The sequence below is a fragment of the Coffea eugenioides genome, chromosome 8 (assembly GCF_003713205.1).
Source record: "Coffea eugenioides isolate CCC68of chromosome 8, Ceug_1.0, whole genome shotgun sequence".
NCBI classification, from domain to species: Eukaryota; Viridiplantae; Streptophyta; class Magnoliopsida; order Gentianales; family Rubiaceae; genus Coffea; species Coffea eugenioides.
Window position 1 is genome coordinate 3,900,328 of NC_040042.1, and position 21,962 is coordinate 3,922,289.

Genomic DNA, 21,962 nt, shown 5'->3' on the forward strand with positions numbered 1-21,962 from the left:
AAAGCTAATTCCATTTCCGAATTTTTCTGGTTTCCTCCAATGCTTATATATGCTTATGTAACCCTATTGTGATCGTGTTGGCATCGGTTTATGACTTGTAATCGAGTCTTCTTGTGCTTATTGGAATATTCTAGGGCTTGACTTTTATTTTCGGTCATTTTCCTAGCTAACTTTTGTACTTGGATAACCTTGAGCCTATTGAACGGCTGTGGTGATGAATGTATATTGAGTATGACTTTGGGAGTTGATTGAGGAAAATAATGAAGCCGTGATGGCTGGAAAAGTAAGAAATTTAGGGGAAGTGCTGTCCAATTTTTCTAGGCCGATTGGTTCCTTTAAGTTTGAATTGGCTTCTGATAGAAATGAAGGGCTTTTGGGTTGTTGAACCTAGGTCTTCATGTTACCTTTTTGTTCCCAAAAATCATGTTTTGTACCCTTGCATTAGTAATTATTTGGCGAGGCATACGACTAGTAGTCGAGCCTCACATGTGCATTTTGTTTACTCGATTCTGGACGTGAAACTTTCAATTGGTTTACTTTGATTATTTTAGGGTTTCTTGGCGATTAAAGCCAATCCGAAGTGAAAACTTTTGAGGTATCTGTACTTGAACCGGTGAGTGTACCACTCCCCTCCATTGCTGTTTAACTTGATTTCTGCTCTGCAATCTGTTTAATTTGTTTGAGACGATGGTGTACTTTATCACACTCGTTCTCTTGTCTGTTCATATGCCAATTTTGGTGTCAATCTGAATCTGTATCTGTATCTGATATCTGTATCTGAATCTGTATCTGTATCTGTTCGGACGTCGTTTGGAAACTTGTAACCAACGACCTTTCTGTGACCTATGAGCTCAAATCCTGTGGCTAAGTTATTCGAGTCGGGCCGGCAAGGGCCTGGACGATTAGATAACGAACCACGGTAGTCTGTTTTGGGATCTTTGGGTATTGAGACCCTTGATTCCGGTATACTCGAGTATTACCTTTTCTGTTTCTGTTGAGGTGAATGGGCCCGGTAAAGGGGTGTTTGGTGGACAGAATTTGGTGTAAAGTGGGGTCTACGGACGTGTTGGTTCTATATACGTTGACGGAGAGTCAACCGGCTTGGGTCAAGTACTGCGCTGGAAAGCTGGCTCCTGAGAGCCACCTGTATCCTTCTTATTTGAGTTCTTGTGTTTACCTGTCTTACTTTATAGCGAGCATGTGTATCTGGTTTGTATAATGTGAAATACCTGATTTTTCTGCTACATGTTTGGTACCTCATTGGGCGTAAGCTCACCCCCTCCTCGTTATCTTTGTTTTCCTTACAGGAACCTCTTTTGGAAATCATGATTTTGAGAAGCGAGTTGAGCAAGTTAGAAAATCTTTTGTTCTTTTGTATAGCTCCTCGAGAATGAGCAAACCTTAAATGTATTTCGTTTCACTGGTTCCATTTGAATTGTAAACCCAGCGACATGTATATACATGAAAGCGTTTTCCCCATGTATAAGCTTGGCGGTCTTCAATCGTTCATTTCTTTTGGGTCCTATCTCGCGTAACATCGGATTTGTGTGATTCGACTCCGTAGTCCTGGCGAGAGCTGGGCAGGCGGTCCGCTGAACACTTTGGTTCGCCTTAGGGTGAGGTGGGGCTGTCACAGGTGGTATCAGAGCCACTTCGCGTGGTCTCTGCGCGGAGAGAGCTTGGGCCAAGTGGTGTTATGGCCCTGCTTTCGTGAAGGCGTCAAAAGGAATATGTGCTCGTTTGAGCGTAAGCGATGAACTGTGCATGTCATAAGTGTAAGGATCATTACCATAGGACTTGAGGAAGTTAGGAATGTATGTCGGGTAGGAATTTTTAATATGGATGATTTACGCTTGGGACCGGCCGGCTCGAGTTGTGAATTATCTTAGATGGGATTCTTGCGCCCGGATACGAAAGAGATGAGAGCCTAGGTTAGAAAGGACTTGGGCGAACTAGCAATGTGATTCGATGGAACTTCGCGCAGTCTGTTCGGGTGTTGTTAAGCATGATCAACCTTGATTAAGATATCAATGGTGTTGTTCTCGTAGATTAAGGACGGAGCCCTAGAGGGGAAAAGCTTTTCGTTAGTTATTCTTGTACTTGTGACCTAGTGTGTCTATAGTACTTTTGGATAACCCCGCTATTTTCATGGATTTGTATCTAATTGATTGCTACTGTGTGGCTTGTTTGATACAGTTATGTTATATATGTATACTTTTGATCTGTGCGTACCTTTTGCTACTTGCTTTTGCCTACCTATGTTTAATATTATATTCCCGCTTCGACCTAGATTTATTAGACCAATGGAAGGCACTCGTAGTGGACGGGGCCGCGGGCGTGGAATTAGGCAACCTATATCTGAGAGGCGCACTGGAGAAACCTCATATGAACCAAACCCTGAACCTAGGGTTGACCCCAATGTCCAAATAGCTGCTGCCATGCAGCAAATGACTGATTTGCTAGCCCAAGTGGTGCACCAACAAGGTCAAAACCCTAACCCCAACCCTGGGAATCCTGGTAATCACATAGAGGGCGAGGATAGAGCCCTTGAGAGATTTCAGAAGTTCTCCCCACCCAAATTTCTTGGAGGTCCTGATCCTGACGTAGCTGAGAAGTGGCTGGAGAAGATGATCGATATTTTCGCTGCCTTACACTATACCGAGGAGAGACAGGTAACATTTGCTATCTTTCAACTAGAGGGAGCCGCCCGTTCCTGGTGGAATGTCATTCGAATGAAATGGGAAAGAGAACAAACCCCGAGGACGTGGGCGAACTTTATGAGGGAATTTAATGCCAAGTTTTTCCCTCCTCTAATCCAAGAAAGGAAGGAAGATGAATTTATTCGGCTTCGCCAAGGAACTCAAACCGTAGCCGAGTATGAGAGTCATTTCACTCGGTTGTCTAAGTTTGCCCGAACTGATTGTAACTGAACAAAGACGGATAAGGCGATTCATCCAGGGATTATATGTTGAAATTCAAAAGGATCTGGCGGTAGCCCAACTTAATGCCTTTAGTGATGCGGTGGAGAAGACCCAGCGCGTTGAAACTGCAAGGTTACAAGTTAGAAACTTCCAAGCAAGAAAAAAGGGCTTTCCGGGGAGCAGCTCAGAACAAGCGGATAATAGTACAATCCCTAAAGTTCGAAAGGAAAACGGGGAAGTACGGCTACCGGGGGTGACAGGTGGTGTTCCACAGGGGGGATCAGTTTCTTTTTCTGCACTCGTGGTTCTGTGGATATTGTGGAGGGCCAAATCATACTGAAACCAATTGCTGGAAGAAAGAAGGAAAATGCTTGCGCTGTGGAAGCGCTGAACATCGGATTGCTAACTGTCCAGCTCGCCTGCGCGAGTGGAGAGGGACTCCGCCACCAACCAAGACTAACTCTCAGCAACCAGTTAAGACCAACCCTGGACAGTCGAAAGGAGAAGGGACTGGAGCGAAAGTACCGGCTCGAGTATATTCCCTGGAGCATCATCAGGTCCCTGACTCGTCTGAGAACGTAGAAGGTACGATCCGTTGGGTACCTTAGATTTGATGGATTCCGCTGATAAGAAAATTTCGAGAACGAAATTTCTTTAAGGGGGAGAGAGTGTGAGGACCCGTAATTTTCTTAATTTCTAGGTTTTTAATTTCTTTTAATTATACGTTTTTCCACCTTTTCTTTATTCGAAAAATTGTGCAAATAAATTTTTTGAGTAAATATAGCTTTTAAATGATTTTTCTAGTATCGGTTAGTTTTTGAGAAATTAAGAGCGTATATTGGACGTGGGACCCGCTAGTGCGAAAAGTTCGGTAAAATTCGGCCAACTAGGTTAAGTTTTGGATACTGAAATTAATTTATCAGGTGTTATGAGATATCTAGAGGTTGCCAAGTGAATTGTTGTAAGAGAGACACAAAAGTTAGGCATACATTTAATGAAGGTGACACGTGTCACCATATGATTAAATCTTATTTTGACTTACTATTCAACCTTTTACCATTTACCATAATAACTTCAAAAATTGACCAAAATATCTTCATTTCTAAGCTTCATATGGCCGGCCACCTTCAAGCAATAAGGGAAGAAAAGCTCTCAAATTTCTTTGCTCCAAGCTTGCTTAATCTTCACTTTTAACCGTTTAATTTTAGTTTTACTCCATAAAACCTCTTCACTTAGTGTTTGTGAGTTGTTTGGTGGAGTTGTTTGGGAAGTTAAGGTGACAAGTTACTCTCTCTCTTGTTTTACAAAGGTGAGTAGTGGATGAACCCCTCTCCTCCCTTAATTGATGCTTAAATCATGATTAGTGGTGGTATGAGATGCAATATTATGGATTATTTCTTGATTTGTGGTTAAAGTGATGAAATTTTATTATTTTTGGAGATTTTTCTGTTTTTATATAAGCATGATTGTGTGGCTATCTATGATGATTGAAAATGGTATATAATGACTCTAGGAGGTGGAAAAAGTGATTAATTGCAACCAATTTCTGGTTTGGAAGAAATTTCAGAAAATTAGGGTTCTTGTGGGAGCATTCTGCCCGAATTTTTAGCTCCTAATTAGAGGCTGAATTGGCCTTAGTTTAAAACATAAAAGTTGTAGAGAATGACATTTTAGAGGTGCCTACAAAATTTCAGGTCAATCGGAGTAGTGTAGAATGAGAAAAGTCAAAATTACCCTTGCTGTCCTGGTTTTATCCGAATGTAAGAATTGCGCCTGTAATTGGTTGTTTTGGCTGGAATTGCTTCCGAATTGGTTGTTGAGGCTTTCGGATGAAATTTAGCCATGTTTCTTAACTTTCAGCTGGTTTTGGAATTTCTGAATTTGGACTTGGAGAGCCTGAGTTATGATGTTTCCGCTAGAATGCGTTTTGGTGAATCTGTTTTACGTTTTGATGTAGTATCTTGCATTTTTTACCTATTTGCACTCAAAACTGGGTTGAGTGACCTTCTGTGATGTTGTAGCGCTGTCTTTTAGCTTCGAAATGGTGGGTCTTGCACCCTCATCCAATAATCGTAGTGAAATTGGTGCTATTACCGTAAAATGAAGTCAAAAACTGTTTTTTTCAGGGCTAAAGCTAATTCCATTTCCGAATTTTTCTGGTTTCCTCTAATGCTTATACATGCTTATGGAACCCTATTGTGATCGTGTTGGCATCGGTTTATGACTTGTAATTGAGTCTTCTTGTGCTTATTGGAATATTCTAGGGCTTGACTTTTATTTCCGGTCATTTTCCTAGCTAACTTTTGTACTTGGATAACCTTGAGCCTATTGAACGGCTGTGGTGATGAATGTATATTGAGTATGACTTTGGGAGTTGATTGAGGAAAATAATGAAGCCGTGATGGCTGGAAAAGTAAGAAATTTAAGGGAAGTGCTGTCCAATTTTTCTAGGCCGATTGGTTCCTTTAAGTTTGAATTGGCTTGTGATAGAAATGAAGGGCTTTTGGGTTGTTGAACCTAGGTCTTCATGTTACCTTTTTGTTCCCAAAAATCATGTTTTGTACCATTGCATTAGTAATTATTTGGCGAGCATACGACTAGTAGTCGAGCCTCACATGTGCATTTTGTTTACTCGATTCTGGATGTGAAACCTTCAATTGGTTTACTTTGATTATTTTAGGATTTCTTGGCGATTAAAGCCAATCCGAAGTGAAAACTTTTGAGGTATCTGTACTTGAACCGGTGAGTGTACCATTCCCCTCCATTGCTGTTTAACTTGATTTCTGCTCTGCAATCTGTTTAATTTGTTTGAGACGAGGGTGTACTTTATCACACTCGTTCTCTTGTCTGTTCATAAGCCAATTTTGGTGTCAATCTGAATCTGTATCTGTATCTGATATCTGTATCTGTATCTGTTTCTGTATCTGTATCTGTTTGGACGTAATTTGGAAACTTGTAACCAACGACCTTTCTGTGACCTATGAGCTCAAATCCTGTGGCTAAGTTATTCGAGTCGGGCCGGCAAGGGCCTGGACGATTAGATAACGAACCACGGTAGTCTGTTTTGGAATCTTTGGGTATTGAGACCCTTGATTCCGGTATACTCGAGTATTACCATTTCTGTTTCTGTTAAGGTGAGCGGGCCCGGTAAAGGGGTGTTTGGTGGACGGAATTTGGTGTAAAGTGGGGTCTACGGACGTGTTGGTTCTATATACGTTGGCGGAGAGTCAACCGGATTGGATCAAGTACTGCGCTGGAAAGCTGGCTCCTGAGAGCCATCTGTATCCTTCCTATTTGAGTTCTTGTGTTTACCTGTCTTACTTTATAGCGAGCATGTGTATCTGGTTTGTATAACGTGAAATACCTGATTTTTCTGCTACATGTTTGGTACCTCATTGGGCGTAAGCTCACCCCCTCCTCGTTATCTTTGTTTTCCTTACAGGAACCTCTTTTGGAAATCATGATTTTGAGAAGCGAGTTGAGCTAGTTAGAAAATCTTTTGTTCTTTTGTATAACTCCTCGAGAATGAGGAAACCCTAAATGTATTTCGTTTCACTGGTTCCATTTGAATTGTAAACCTAGCGACATGTATATATGAAAGCGTTTTCCCCATGTTTAAGCTTGGCGGTCTTCAATCGTTCATTTCTTTTGGGTCCTATCTCGCGTAATATCGGATTTGTGTGATTCGACTCCGTAGTCCTGGCGAGAGCTGGGCAGGCGGTCCGCTGAACCCTTTGGTTCGCCTTAGGGTGAGGTGGGGCTGTCACACAAGAAATTGAGCAACATGTTGAGAAGTACAAAGATTTAACATCATTGTTCATTTGGATAAATACTCATCCTGGTAAAAACCTCTGACATAGTTGTCTAAGCTGTTGTCACAAAGGAGATTATAAACTCCTTCACAACCTCACAAAGGACTTTAGTTTTGGGAGACTCAAACATGTCAATTCCATGATAACCTCCTTCAACAAAATTAGTCACCACGGGAACACCCTCGCCTTCTAACATTTTGGCAATCTCAAATTGGCGATCAAACAATGCATCATTTTCATATCCTGCCATTAAAATCTTCCATCCTAAAGCTTTAATCTGATCGAATTGTCCAGGTTTGATGCTCAAGACTGGATTAGAAAATTCATGATCTCGGTCAGCACCTACGGGCAATGAAAGTTCCCACAAGACATCAGTACAACAGGGCGGTATAAACGTGTCATTCAGAGCCCTCAACTCCGATTCTGTCCTCTCGTTGCCACCAAAAAATGCTTGGTGCAAAATCAACCCTTTAATAGTCAAAGGTTTAAGATCATCAACACATGACGATGCACTCAAGCCAACATGATAGGCAATGTTTCCCCCTGAACTGCTGCCCATGAGGAAACTGTTTGATAAATCTGCATACTTTTCCAACCATTCGTCTTGTGAATTCTTGATCCAGTGCAAAGCTTCCAAGCAATCTTCGTAGGCTGCCGGCAGCCTGTGCTCGGGGGCAAGACGATGCTCGATTGATACGATTACAAACGGGACCTCAGTAGCTAAAGCTCTATGAAAATCATCAAAACCGGTCGTGGCCACGCTGCCAATCACGAATCCTCCACTATGAAAGTAAATCAGGAGCGGAAGTTTCCTGCCCGGGAAGGATTCAAGTGCTTCTTTCGGTAGGAATATACGGGCACCAGTGTTCTTGGATTGGTTAATGGGGACATCTTTGACAAGAAGGATAGGGCTGCCATCATAGGAGGAGACGGGTGTTTTTGGATGTTCAAATTGACGCGTGACTGAGCCGTCGGGGTTCCGGACTAAGCCCAGATGACCATAGGGATCAACATGAGGATCAGCGAATGAAATTGCTGCAATTGGATCAGCCATAAGGGATGAGAATTTTGACTGCCTTTTGGTGTCAGCTTTGGAGCTAGCGTTTATTTTTTTTTTTTACCAAGCAAGTTAACAGACTTTTTGGTAATAAACTAACCGAAACCCCGAGGAAACCACAAAAGCCGGCAACTCTTGTGGTTCCTCAGGAGACTAATATACTACCCCAAACCCCCCTAACAACCCCGATGTGGGACTGAACCCCCAAACAGGACAGCTTCTACTAGGCTTAAACTTAGAACCCACTACCCCGAGCAAGGTTTTAGTCTTTTTTACCAAGCAAGTTAACAGACTTTTTGGTAATAAACTAACCGAAACCCCGAGGAAACCACAAAAGCCGGCAACTCTTGTGGTTCCTCGGGAGACTAGCTAGCGTTTATGAGTTTGACGTTATTTGAAGACTTGGAAGTGCACAGAAAGAAAGGTTAAAGGGTCATTTCGTCAGTTCCTTGGAATTCATACATTGCCACACGTTGTTTATCAATATAATTTAGTACGTCATGAGCGGGGTTGAAAAAGCAGACACACAAGAAGCTCATAAAAGCGCAAGATTTGAGAGGAAAATGACGTCTGAATTATCTTCTTGATGGGTCCAATTTTCTTCTTTCTTTTAATTGGTTTATACTTGTATATATCTAGCCAACCACCTTTGCGTTCAATTTAATTGCATAGAAGATTTTTTGTCCAATGATAGGGGTGTGGACGACGCGAGCGACCTGGTCAAAAATTTAGCAAACTCGATCTACTCATTCTGCGTAACTAGTTGAATTCGAGCATCAGTAGTAATTATTCAAGTACTCAATGAATTTAATTAAGTATTTATATTATTTATATATTATATATTTTAATTATGGAATGACTAGTATGGATTCGCATTTTAATAAATTTACATGAAGTAATATTTAGTAAAAAAAATGATGAATGATAAAATAATAATCTAATAAATCTAAAATGTAAAAAATTAAAAACAAGAGAAGAAAAACTCAAGCTTGTGTAGCTCGAGTTTGATATGGCTTGTAGTTTACTCGAACTCAAACGAATCGAGTTCGATCTTAATTTTTATTATGTCGAGTATAGTTCGAGTTCAAATTTATATACTCGTTCGAATTCGAGTTCAAGTTCAAATAGCACTGATAGTGATTGAGTTTGAAATCGAGTATGATGCAACTCAAACTCAACTCGACTCGATAGAACCCTAGTCCAACATTGTATCACCTTTCATTATATTGTCATTTATCATTCATAAACACCTCATTTTAGAATTTTTTTTGTTTCCTTAAATTGTAATATCTAATAAAAGGATAAAAAAAATTAAAATACAACAAATCAAAATAACACTATATAATAGAAAACAAAAAAAATAAAATAAAAATTTCACAAAAAATCATAAAAATTTCATCTCACTTTACTCTTTAAAATTTGAGCATCACCATGGCCTCCAGAAACAAGCATGATTGTGGTCCGAGGAGCCACTTGCTGTGCTCTGGCACAGTTCGATGCTCGGTGCTTTGTCTTATGATGATAGAACAGGGGGCCTAGCGCCCGCAGCCTGGCGGTGGTTTAAAAGGTATTGACAGCAACAAAACACGGGAAAAAAATTCAAAAAAAGAAGAAGAAGAAGTTGTCATCTAAGTGTGAAATTAAAGTGGTAAAAGGTGATTACTGATATTATATTTAATGCTTGATGTGATATCAAATTTTGTAATCCATCACAATAATGCAAAGGATAAAATAGATCATACCTCCCGTGGCTTAGCAATTTTTCACATAACCCCTATATAGTTTCAAAAGTTATATATAACCATATCATAATTTGGATTAAAGTGTTCAAATGATAGAAATGATCATTGTAACGGAATCAATAAAATATCGAAATTATCCTTATTTAAAAACTAAAATGCGTGAAGTGATCAAAATATATAAACATAATATACATGACACTCTGACCACATATGATTTTATATTTTACTATATAACCCCCTTGTGATTTAGTATTTTACCATATAACCCCCTTATAATTCTTGAAATATATACATAACCTCCTGTAGTTAATAAATAATTTTCAACTATACATAGAAGTACTTTTGATATTTTAATTGACTTCATTATGGAATGCAAATTTCGTCATTTTGATACTTTAATCCAAGTTATGAGGGAATTATGTATAATTTTTAAAATCATGTTGGGGTTATACAAAAAAGTGCTAAACCACGGAGGGATAAAATGTATTTTGCCCTAATGCTAATGATATATTGGTGTGTTTAGATTGAAATGTTTTGAGATAAAATAATTTGCTTCACAAATTCCAATCACTTTTCATCTCACATACATCACATCACAAAAATTGCTACAGTAATTATCTCAAATAAACTCATATCCAATCAAATAGTGTTGTTTGTTTGCAGCTTACGGGATTATTATATCAACATTGGAAGCTGAAAACTAGAATATGAAACTGAAGATTGAAATTTAAGTGATAAAACATTTAGGTTGCGTTTGGATTGAGGAATCTAATCAAGGGTTTGAAATCCTCTTGAATCCCTCTAGTTATTTATATTATTTACTAAGTATTTGAATTTGAAAATTACAAATTATTCTAGTATTTAAAATTTATTTTAATAATTGGTATATTGGATAGTTAAATGCCTATTAAACAATCCAAACAACTAAAGCCATTTAGATGGATTTCAAATTCTTCATCAAATTCCTCAATTCAAACGAATATTGAATTTACAATGTCATATCTATTATATCCATCTGATAATCAGCTAAACTTGAGCGCTGAATTTAAGTATTCTATTATATGGATATTATTTAGTTAATATTTTGTTTGTTAAATTACTATTTTAGATTTTTTTAATTCCTACTATATTCGAACACAGAATATGTGTGCGCAGGAGAGAGATGGGGAGTATGCGTGAAGAAAAAATGTGCTTGTGAAGAAGAGCTCCACTTGCATAAAAAATGCTACGAGCTTTTAAATTGTTTTTTGTTTCTTAAATGCCACGAATTTGCGTGAAGTAGGTTTTCTTACACTATATAAATCAAACTAGTTTTGTACTCATTCGTTGAACGGGAATCGTCGAAAAATAATAAACTATTTAGTCAATTTTATAAAAATGTCGATATAAAATACAAATTTAATGTATAATCTATTATAACTTGTCTTAAGTATATTACTTTATGCGCATTGTAATATATAAAGTATTCTTATAATATAAATTTGAACATCTAATTCAGTGAATAATAATTCAAAAATGAAAAAAATAACATTCAACAATACCATAACATTCCCGTACGGGTTTATATTTGACCGTACGGGTTTATAGGAATTTACAAACCCGTGCTCAAATAGAAATTTATATTTGACGTACAGGTCAAATACATATAGTTAATTGGATTCAATTAACTTTTTCTTTTCCATAAATTTCGTGCTATGCACTATGTCTTGATAATGTACTTAATAATAAAATTTATTAAGAATCCTATTTCCAACATCAGATATTGACTTCTATTATTAATGGTTCCTTTTGAAATTAGTTACTTTTCTACTTCTTGTAGTGACAACAATTCTTATTTACTTCGGTTCCCTATGCAGTACACAAATTGTTGGCATGAATTTGGAGATATATCTAATAGAGATATTTATGTCTCTTTTATGTATATCGCATTACTTTCCAGTTCCTTTTTTGGGTAGGGAATGGAAATCATATAATATTAAGATTTCTTATAGGAAGTAAGAATTGATATACATCCAAACAAAAAATGAGCAAGCCACGTCGGAAATTACTTGCCATCTCGTTAAGCCACGTAGGAAAAAGAAAATATGAAAGGATAAGAATGAGAATACGACTTTATTATATATATATATATATATATATGATTACAAATGGACCCAAAAATAGATGATCGGAATTGCTCAACCCAAAATACATGAATACGGTAATCCATGGCCTTTTTAAGGTTTTTGAAAGCAGCATTTGGTCGAAGATTTATTTTTTTTTTTAGTAATTTTTTTCAGCAGGAAAGAGGTGGAATTTTAGAAGTGAGGATGGAACAAGATATTAGAACCCAAAACCTCTATAATCCTCAATCCTCAAAATATAATCCTCTCACATAAACATTTTATATAAAGCTTAATGCATAGTCTATCAATTTAAATTCTGATTTCTTAATTTTTTATTTAGTGAAGTTTTCAAGTCAAGCACCGGATACCACCAATTGCCTCCAATGAGAGAACCGATCTACCGTAGCATCCATGCCCACAGCCCTGGTGCCAAGAACATCACAAAAGTAATCAACAATAAATTTTCATTTATGAAAATTGACACAAGAAATTAAACAGTATTTTGAGAAGTACAAGATTAAACATCGTTGCTAAAATTAGTTTTCTAAGCTGTTTTTACAAAGGAGATCATAAACTCTTTCACAACCTGACACAGAACCTTAAGTTTAGGAAGCTCAAAACCATCAATACCATGATAGCCTCCTTGTGCAAACTTAGCCACTAAAGGTACACCCTCGTCTTCCAACATTTTTACAAGCTCAGCTTGACTATCAAACAACGGATCACCATCATAGCCAGTCACCAAAATCTTCCGTCCCAAATCTTTAATATGATCGAATTGTCCGGGTTTGATGCTCAATACTGGATTGCAAAATCCATGATCTCGGTCAGCGCCTACGGGCAATGAAAGTTCCCACATGATGTCACTAACACAGGGTGGTAAAATCTTGTCATTTACAGCCCTCAACTCCGAATCCGTCCTCTTGTTGCCACCAAAGAATGGTTGGTGCAAAATCAAGCCTTTAATGTTCAAAGGCTGAAGATCATCAGCAGAAGAAGTTGCACTAAGACCAACATGATAGGCTATGTTTCCTCCTGCACTAGTGCCCATGAGGAAACTGTTTGATAAATCTGCATACTTTGTCAACCACTCGTCTTGAGAATTCTTGATCCAGTGCAAAGCTTGGAGGCAATCTTCATAGGCTGCCGGCAGCTTATGCTCCGGTGCATTTCAATACTCGATTGATACTAGGATAACTGGGATTTCAGTGGTAAAATTTCTATAGAAAACGTCAAGAAAGTGCGTGGCCGCACTGCAGATTACAAATCCTCCACCACGAATGTAGATCAGCAGAGGAAGTGTCCTGCTCGGAGATGAGTCAACTAATTCTTTTGGAAGGAATACGCGGACCCAGTGTTTTTGGCTTGGTTAATGGAGATGTCTTTAACAAGAAGACTGGAACTGCCATCATAGGAAGAGACAGGTGTTTCTGGATACTCAAATTGACGGGTGACTGAGCCATCAGCGTTCCGGACGAAGCCCAGATAGCCATAGGGATCAGCATTAGGATCAACCTGTACAAAAACTGCCGCAGTTTGATCAGCCATTGGTCAATTAGTGCCCAGAAAAATGGGTTTTGAAATTTTGATAAAGACTTTTACTGCCTTTTGGTTAAGCGAGTAGCTTTGTGGAGCTAACATTTACAAGCGCAAAGATAATTGAAGACTTGAAGTGTAAAGAAAGTCACAAATACCGAAGGCCACATTTCGTTTTTTCCTGGGAAGTTCATATATTGATACATGTTGTTTATACATTGTAGTACATGATTCGGTGGGTTGCCAGAAATAAGACAATAAAAAATGTGCAAGACTTGAATACAAAATGATGTATCACTGGTCTTGGGTTATGTTTCTTCTTGTTTAATTGGGCTAATACAATTTGTCTTGTGTAACAGCACATAATATTGTCCAGCTAGCTGGCTGAATTTTCATCACAGGATATTGTGTTCAACTCAACATGATAAATAGGAGAGCAAGTCCAGGGTGCTTAGACGGAGCAGTGGTTGCTTTTGCTTAATTACTTTTGCCGACCTTTTCACCTTACTGCCAAAAATATTACTAATAAAACATGAAAAATAATTAGCGTGTTCTAAAGTTAAATTCTACGGTTCTTCGGGTTCAGACTTCGAAGTTTTCAACATCTACGAAGCACCAAGCTTTCATGAAAATATATAGAAATGATTGCTATTATAAAGAGGTCGCTTACAAAAAACGATTTTAAAATATGCTTAAATAATAAACACAAATATGGAACTCTTTGAAGAAAAAAAAAAAGCCAAATCTATCTTTATCCACCGTAAATCCACACTTTTCATTTGTAGATCTTTAAACATAAAAAGAATGGGATAATTTTAGAAACCTCCCTTGAGGTTTTTGATAATTTCATGTGGCTTCCTTGAGGTTTCCAAAATTACACCTACCTCCGTTATTGATTTAAAATGACAATACTAACCTTAATATTTGAATAAAACTCTCTTGTTGCCATGTTTATACAAAGGATGGATTTTATAATTTTTTTTTCTTTTTCCTTGTTATTCATTTCTCTTATATTTCATTAGAAGTATAGAAGAACTATCAATGTTTTCGCTAATATCTATCCAAATCAAACGTTAAACTAGTAATTTTTTATGACTTTTAATATCATCCAATTTCTTTGTAGCTTTTTTTTTTTTTATCAAAATCAAGAATAAGTCAATAATAATAAAAACAAACTATGGTAGTTCCACCACTAAACTAATTCATAAACTTTTATTAAAAATAATAGTCCATAAAGTTAAAAAATACAAGATAACACTTTCTTCTCTATCTTAAAAAGAATCTATATTCCCAATAAAATACTATAAAAAATAGCTTATCATAGCAAAAGATTTATTGTTATAGTTGATTATTAAATAACAAACATTAGCATGAAAAACTTGCAAACTTGCAGATCCAATGCATATATGTAAATTCAAGTACAAGATAAATAGTAAAATTGGACATTGTGCCTATCTAAGTGGAGAGAACGAGATTTAACACATGAATGAAAACTACAATTTGTCAAAAGTGTTACATAAAGTTAAGTGTGTGGAGAACAACATATACTTCAGGGGCAAGAATTCTAGGTTCTTTTAGTTAGTAAAAACTGTTTTAAAAACAAACTTGCCTTCTAAATTACTTCTTTAACGGTCTTGTTTGGATTTTTTTTCTGCAAAAAAATTTTTACGTTTTTCGTAAACACATTTTTTAATCATGTTTTTATCTCACATACATCCAATCGTTACAGTATATTTTTCTAAAAAAAAAACTCTTGAAAATAACAATCTAAAATTAAAAGCAATTGTGTGTTGTAAGTTTCTGGAGAAAGGAAATTACATAGGTCGGATTGATGAGTTACATTTGGACTCGAATATCTCCCTCATTGTGATTCATATGGGAGGTTGTGTAATCAATACCATCATAACCTCCTTTATCATATGGGAGGTTTTCATTGAATATCTCCCTTTTTGTAGACTTTACTGCTAGCATTGTTTTATTAAAATCATCTTCTGCTAAGGATGGCCTAGATGATTAAGAAAGTTCAAATTTTCTTACTTTGAATGACAATTAAATGTTTAAGACTATGTAATTAATGAAAAGAAGAAATCAAATGATATTGACACTCCAAAAAAAAAAAGGCTCAAACATTCGACCTCTCTTTTATATTGAGTAAACAAGTGTGCCCCTAAATTATTACTAAGATTACAGCACTACCTCTCTACAATTTCCAGTTTCTTCTTGTCTTTTCTTGTTTCTATAGCTACTAGCCACCAGCCATTGCCATCAATCAACCTTGCTAATGCAAACCGATCCTAAAACTTTGAATATCGTGACAACCCAATGCTCAAATTGCCTGCTTTGTTTCTCCTTTACTTAAAATAGGAGAATAAGGTGCCGTTTGGTAAAAGGGGATCGAAATCAGGAATCAAAATAATTTCAATTCTTGTTGTTTGGGTTACATGTATTAGATTCAGAATCTTGGAGTAAATCATTAAAATTTGGGGATTCTCAATCCCCAACAAATTGGGGGGTTTTGGTGGTTTTCTAAATTTGACTCAATTTGACTCGAAAATTTCAAAAAAGAAAAGAAAATATATCATTTTCATCACTCTATCACGTTGGCTGAACTTTCATGGCAGCACTTTAGCATTAGATTTCCTCTTTTATCTTTTCTCTCTCATCCCATCTTCTTGAGCATATATACTTTCATTATCATCCTTTTTTTTTTCTTTCTTCTCTCTTCACTCTCTCCTCCAACCTTCCATGGCAGCAGCCCTTTCCCATCTAGTTCTTTCTCTCCAATCTTGTCAATCTCTCTTTCACTTTCCCTTTTCTTCTCTTTTCACTCTTCTCCTCTTTCCTCCAATACTCCATGGCAGCCGCTTCTCTCCATCTAGTTATCTCTCCTCTTTTTTTTTAATCTTTTTGTATAAACCTTTTTCTCATCTCTTGTCAGTCACTCTCTCATGCTCCACATATTACAAGGTTGATTGGTGATGGTCAGGTGGTGGTTCAAGAGAAATTGGTAAAGCATGAATACTTAAGGGTTGGGAAGAAGAAAGTAGGAAAAGGGGAAAAAATAAAGATAAGAAAATGAAAAATAAGTTGATTCCAAAACCTTATAAATATATACCAAACACTAGTCATTGTAGTGCTACTTTTGATCAAACTCCATGCTGAATTTTTGGACGTAATTCCAATTACAATTCCGATTCCTAGATTTGAATCAAGCGCCCTTAAATAGATTTTGCACTGTATTGGGTTGGCGTGGGCGCTTGGGAGTGGGGTTAGCTGTGACTCATTGACGGCAAAGTTTGGAATGAGATACACTATTGAGACAGAATTTATTAAAAAAAAAATTTAAAGAGCAGGCAATGGGTAAAAGGCGATTACGATCGGGAAGAGAGAGTTTCCAAAAGGTATCCTTATAACTATTGGGAGCTTATATGTCAGCATAGTTAATATGAATAAAGGTTGGAGTGTCTTAGACTTTGATTAGAACTATGTTTTCAGAACCGGACCGAGTATTGACTCGGTCAAGCTCAGAGGTCAGGGGTCAATGCGTTCAACCGGGTTCGATAGGGGTTGAACCGGATGATGTCATAAATAAAAATTATTTAAAAATTAAAATATTATATGTAAAATATCTAATAACATGTTAATATTAATAAAGATATATTCATATATATTTGATGTTTCAAATATATTTAACAAGAAAATACAAAAAAATTTAGAACAATCAAGTAGCAATTTATATTATTTAATGAGCATTAACAAATTTAGAATTAAAATTGTGGACTTAATTGAAAAATAACACCAAACTTTAAGACAACATTGATAAAGTATGAAATATTTGAGATATATTAATAAATTTAAACAATCTAGGGGTCAAAACATAATATTGAAAAATTTTGAGTTTTTTTTTAAATGCTTGATTGAACTGGAAAATCCGGTTTTTTTTCCGGTTAAACCCGGTTTTTTACCGTATTTGACCGAGTTTTTACTTACCCAGTTTTTAGCATAACTCAGACCAGACACTTGGCCTGTTCCCGGTTTGACCGATCGAACCGGCCGATCCGGTCCGAGTTTTAAAACATAGGATTAGAATGCCAATGTCATTTGCCAAAAAGAAATACGATACAACAAATAATTCTATAAATGATACTCATTGAATAACAATTTTTCTATCTATAAGTTGGTTTGCCGCCTAACCAAAAATGCTGACTCTGCCATTGGTCTTGATGCTTATTACACTAGTATATGCTGACAGACATATTATAACGATAATATGCCGAGGTTCAAATTTGCTGATGGTGTCTTTCTACATAATAATATATGAAGGATATAAAAATTTTGGAGGCCCTTTGTACCAAAAACTTTATTTAGTCTTCAATTTAACTTTTGAAACTTAATGCATTCCAAAATTAGTCTCGCTCACTTCACATGATCCTTAAAAAAAAGGTTATTTTAGGAGTGAATGAAGGCAATTTAGAAGTAAATTTACGAATTCTCAATTTTGAATGAAATATTAGGTTCTTGAAGAACATTGACAAATGAAATACATTGTGGTAGGCCTTGTTTGATAACTCAATTCAACATTTAAATTTAATAGATTCAAATCTTAATATATTTAGACGTGTTTGATATGAAAATTTGAACATTGAATTAATTAAGTAGCACCGAATTTCGTAGACAAAACTTGCTCTAAAAAATAAATGATAAACTATTCATTTATCACTTAATGTGATATATATTCAAATATATCAGATTTACGACTTAATAACTTAATAACTTAATGGATTCAAATTTCAAATTTCAAATTTCAGACTTCAGTTTTTAGACTTTAGTTTTCAAACTTCAATTTTATCAAACGCACCCTTAACAAGGCCAACATTGAATTTACTCTACAAGGATAAGAAACAAAAAGGATGATATACATAATATATTACAACACAAAATAACATAGCACGGTTGAGTAAATAAAAGGCAATTTAATTTTTATAAACTTACTAAAGGCATAAGATCAAATATTGCACCGGATGCATGCCCATATTACAAGGTTATTTTAGACGGAAATTCATGCGAATATGTGGTTTACTAGTTGACATCCATGGTCTCTTGGATTGAGAAAAGATTTGGGTTAAAACTTTGAATAATATTTTTCTGAACTTCAACATACAGAATTCATCCATTTTGTTGAAGTTTGAGGACAAAAACGCAAATTATGATAAATTAAACTCTAAGTACAATATCTAGTAAAAGTTCAGGGACCTAAAAGATAACTTGTCCTATTTTGAACTTAAATCAATAAGATAATTTGCTATGCAAATGATGTCACATCTCTAATTGTCTGATCTGATGAATAGCTTTCCATTATTTTTGTATTTTGATTGTTGCATCTTACCAAACATTTTAGGCATGTAAAGATACTTTTGTTAGATAATAAAGACCAGGACAATCATTTACAAGATTAATGACAAGACTTCATAGATATATTATTAGTTTAAACTCATGAAAGGTACAAGATTAATCATCTTAGTCGATTTGGAAGATCACACATCTTGAAGAAACCTTGTAATCTGTCTACGCAGTTACATTTGCAAAGGATTCTACAAACTTTTTAACAACATCACAAAGAATTTTCATTTTTGGAAGCTCATAAAATTCAATACCGTGATAACCTCCTTTATCAAACTTAGCCACCACTTCCACACCACTCTCTTCCAAGATTTTGGCAAGTTCAACTTGACGATCAGACAATGGATCACCTTCATAGCCAGCCACCAAAATCTTCCATCCTAGACCTTTAATCGCATCAAATTGGCCTAATTTGACGCTGAGCATCGGATTACAAAATTCGTGATCTCGATCAGCTCCAACGGGCAATGCTAGCTCCCACGTAATGTCAACAACAGCTTGTGGTAAAATCTTGTCATTAACCCCCCTCAGCTCTGATTCTGTCCTCTTGACGCCACCCAAAAATGGTTGATGCAAAATCACTCCTTTGATATTCAAAGGCTTAAGATCATCAACACATGAAGATGCAATCAAACAAACATGATAGGCAATGTTTCCTCCGGCGCTGTTGCCGAAGATGAAACTGTTTGATAAATCCGCATGTTGTGTCAACCATTCGTCTTGGGAATTCTTGATCCACTGCAGAACTTCCAAGCAATCTTCATAGGCTGCCGGCAGCCTATGCTCCGGAGCAAGACGATACTCGATGGTTAAGATCACTGCCGGAATATCAGCGGCAAAAATACTATAAATATCATCAAAAAAGGGGTGGGCTGCGCTGCACTTTATAAGTCCTCCACCATGGATATAAATCAGGAGAGGAAGTTTTTTGTCCGGGGAGGATTTAATTGGTTCTTTAGGTAGGAATACACGAACCCAGGTGTTTTTAGATGGGTTTACTGGGATGTCCTTGACAAGAAGAATAGGACTGCTATCGTAGGAGGAGACGGGGTTGATGGGATCAACGACTTCACGCGTGATGGAGCCATCAGGATTCCGGATGAAGCCCAGAGGGATGAAGCCCTGAGCACCATAGAGATCTTCAGGAGGATGGCTTGCTTCAACTTGTGCAATCTGATCAGCCATGGTTCAGTGCCTAGGGAATTAGATGTAATTGATGAAGATGATATATATTACCACAAAAAAAAAAATAGAAGATCATATAGAATACATGAATGCTTTAATTGATCAATTATTCTATGATATCTGAGTAGGTAATATCCCAATATATAAAATACGAAAGCGCTAGGAAATAGCCAAAGTTTGAAGAATTGTAGCTATGAAGGTGCTCAAGTTTGAAGAATTGTACGTCATGAAAGTGCTAGGATAGAAGACTCCAAGATAAGACCTGATGGCCCATTCGATTTAATATTTTCCTAAGAGGAAGCAGATGCTTTAGTAGCAATGATCAATTGTATCATTGTGGACTAGGCGAGTCTTCAGATTTGACTAGGGAAATGCAATACTGGCATTGTAGGGTATGTCTGACAGCTGGAAATCGCGTTAGACGGTTCACATTCAAGTAAATGTGCAAATCCCTTTCATAGCGCAACAACACAGCAACTACGCAACTATTGGTCCCCAATATACCAATTCCTAGTTTTGCTTAATTATTGGTCTCCATCCAAAATACATCAATAATATATTCTGAACTCGTGGTTCAATTGTGGTGGATTGTATACGCTGAAAATCTTTTAGGTGTTCAATATTTCATTTTGACAAATAATTTTTTTTTTTTGGAAAATTCTGAAAAGTTGATTAAAAGTAGGAAATACCATTGCAAGCACAATAATCAGATTAAAAATGCTTAAGTATCTAAATCAGTGTTAGGGGTGTGCACCGTTGATAATTCGGAAGTCTGAATTCCGAAAATTCGGTAAATTGAACACGGTAAATTTTGATCTATTTCCTTTTTGAATTCAAAAGTTCCGAATTCAATTTCGCTCCAGATTCAATTCAAAATTAGATATTCTACCAAATTCATATTTAAAAAAACTGGTTTGGAATTTATTGAAAAAAAAAACTAATCTAGATTAGTCAGTTAGAGGTATTATACTATCACTATTATATAATTCAATGACTTACATATATTATAATGATCTAGATTAGCCTGTTTGAGATATTATACTATAATTATTATTATATAATATAATTATATATACAAAATTGAAATCAAATTAGGTAGCCGAATTCCGATTTCGATTTGTGAATTCGAAATCGAAATTTCCGCTTTTAAGAATCATGGCCTCGAATTCGAACCAATTTCGCTACTTTCGAATACGAAAACTCCGAATTCCTAAGTATTTTCCAAATTTATGATTTCAAATTTCCAAATTCAAATCGAAATCAGTCGGAAAATTGAAATTTTTCGGATTTGCGCACCCCTAATTAGTGTAGCCAATCACTAATTCCATTGAAAACAAGCTGACGCTGTTCTAATCATTAAAATCAAAGGAACACAAATGTGCATTGATGTTAATATTATATACACTTTGTATTCCTAGTACAGGTGACACATAAAATCCAAATATGAGATTAAAATCATAACCTCCAGTATAATATAATACAATTATAATTGCATGCATCAAAGAAATTTACAATCATAATATCTACCATCATAAAATTATAACAACTTTCCTAAGACTTAAAAACTAATTTGACGAAGAAAAAGAGTAAATTACAAGTACAAACATTAGTTAAAACGGAGGAAAAAAAGGACCTTTTGGGCCAATGATTGAGCCTAAGATTTATCTTATTACACATATAGAAAGAGTTAAGATTTCTACTCCACATGAGACACGTGGCAGCATTAGGGGAGGGAGAAAATTTTTCTTCCGTTTATGTCCTGAAAATGTTGATTACTTCTCCAAACAGTATATCACTGTTGAGGTCATTTTTTATATGAAATTACTATCTTGCCCAAATAAGAATAACTAGTCCCAAAACAGTAACTATCAGTTGAGGGCTATTTTTGACTTTTCGTGAATAGTCTTTTGCTTTCTTTCTCGGTATTTCCCGTCTCTTCCCCTCTTTTCTCAGACGAAAGAAAGCGGTAGTTGCCATCAGTTCTGCTGTGGTTCTCCGTTGTCTCTGTGTTGTGATTTGTGAAAGACAAGAAGTCAAAAAGTCAAATAAAAAATGGATGTTGACCCACGTGGCAGGAAGACAAAACACTCCCTTTCTAGTTCATTTTAGCCCATCATCTTTTGTTTCCTTCTTCCTTTCTCTCTCTCTCTTTCCCGTTTCTTTATTTCTCCTTTCTTTTCTTTCTAGTTCAGACGAAGGAGTGT

General features: G+C 36.2%; 2 protein-coding genes and 1 pseudogene across 2 annotated transcripts; all 3 read right to left on the reverse strand.

Moving 5' to 3' along the window:
* Positions 1-6,708: 6,708 nt before the first annotated feature.
* Positions 6,709-8,297, reverse strand: LOC113779882 (probable carboxylesterase 120). The gene is made up of 2 exons (XM_027325647.1): positions 8,171-8,297; positions 6,709-7,841 (listed from the first exon to the last, which is right to left on the reverse strand). Exon 2 carries the CDS (start codon positions 7,785-7,787, stop codon positions 6,786-6,788), a length of 1,002 nt encoding a protein of 333 aa, XP_027181448.1. The 5' UTR covers positions 7,788-7,841; positions 8,171-8,297; the 3' UTR covers positions 6,709-6,785.
* Positions 8,298-12,181: 3,884 nt separating this feature from the next.
* On the reverse strand, positions 12,182-13,185 carry LOC113780001 (annotated as a pseudogene).
* A 5,431-nt stretch (positions 13,186-18,616) lies between these two features.
* LOC113779563 (carboxylesterase 1-like) lies at positions 18,617-20,000 on the reverse strand. Its single transcript, XM_027325172.1, has 2 exons — positions 19,982-20,000; positions 18,617-19,768 (listed from the first exon to the last, which is right to left on the reverse strand). Exon 2 carries the CDS (start codon positions 19,756-19,758, stop codon positions 18,739-18,741), a length of 1,020 nt encoding a protein of 339 aa, XP_027180973.1. The 5' UTR covers positions 19,759-19,768; positions 19,982-20,000; the 3' UTR covers positions 18,617-18,738.
* Positions 20,001-21,962: the final 1,962 nt, after the last annotated feature.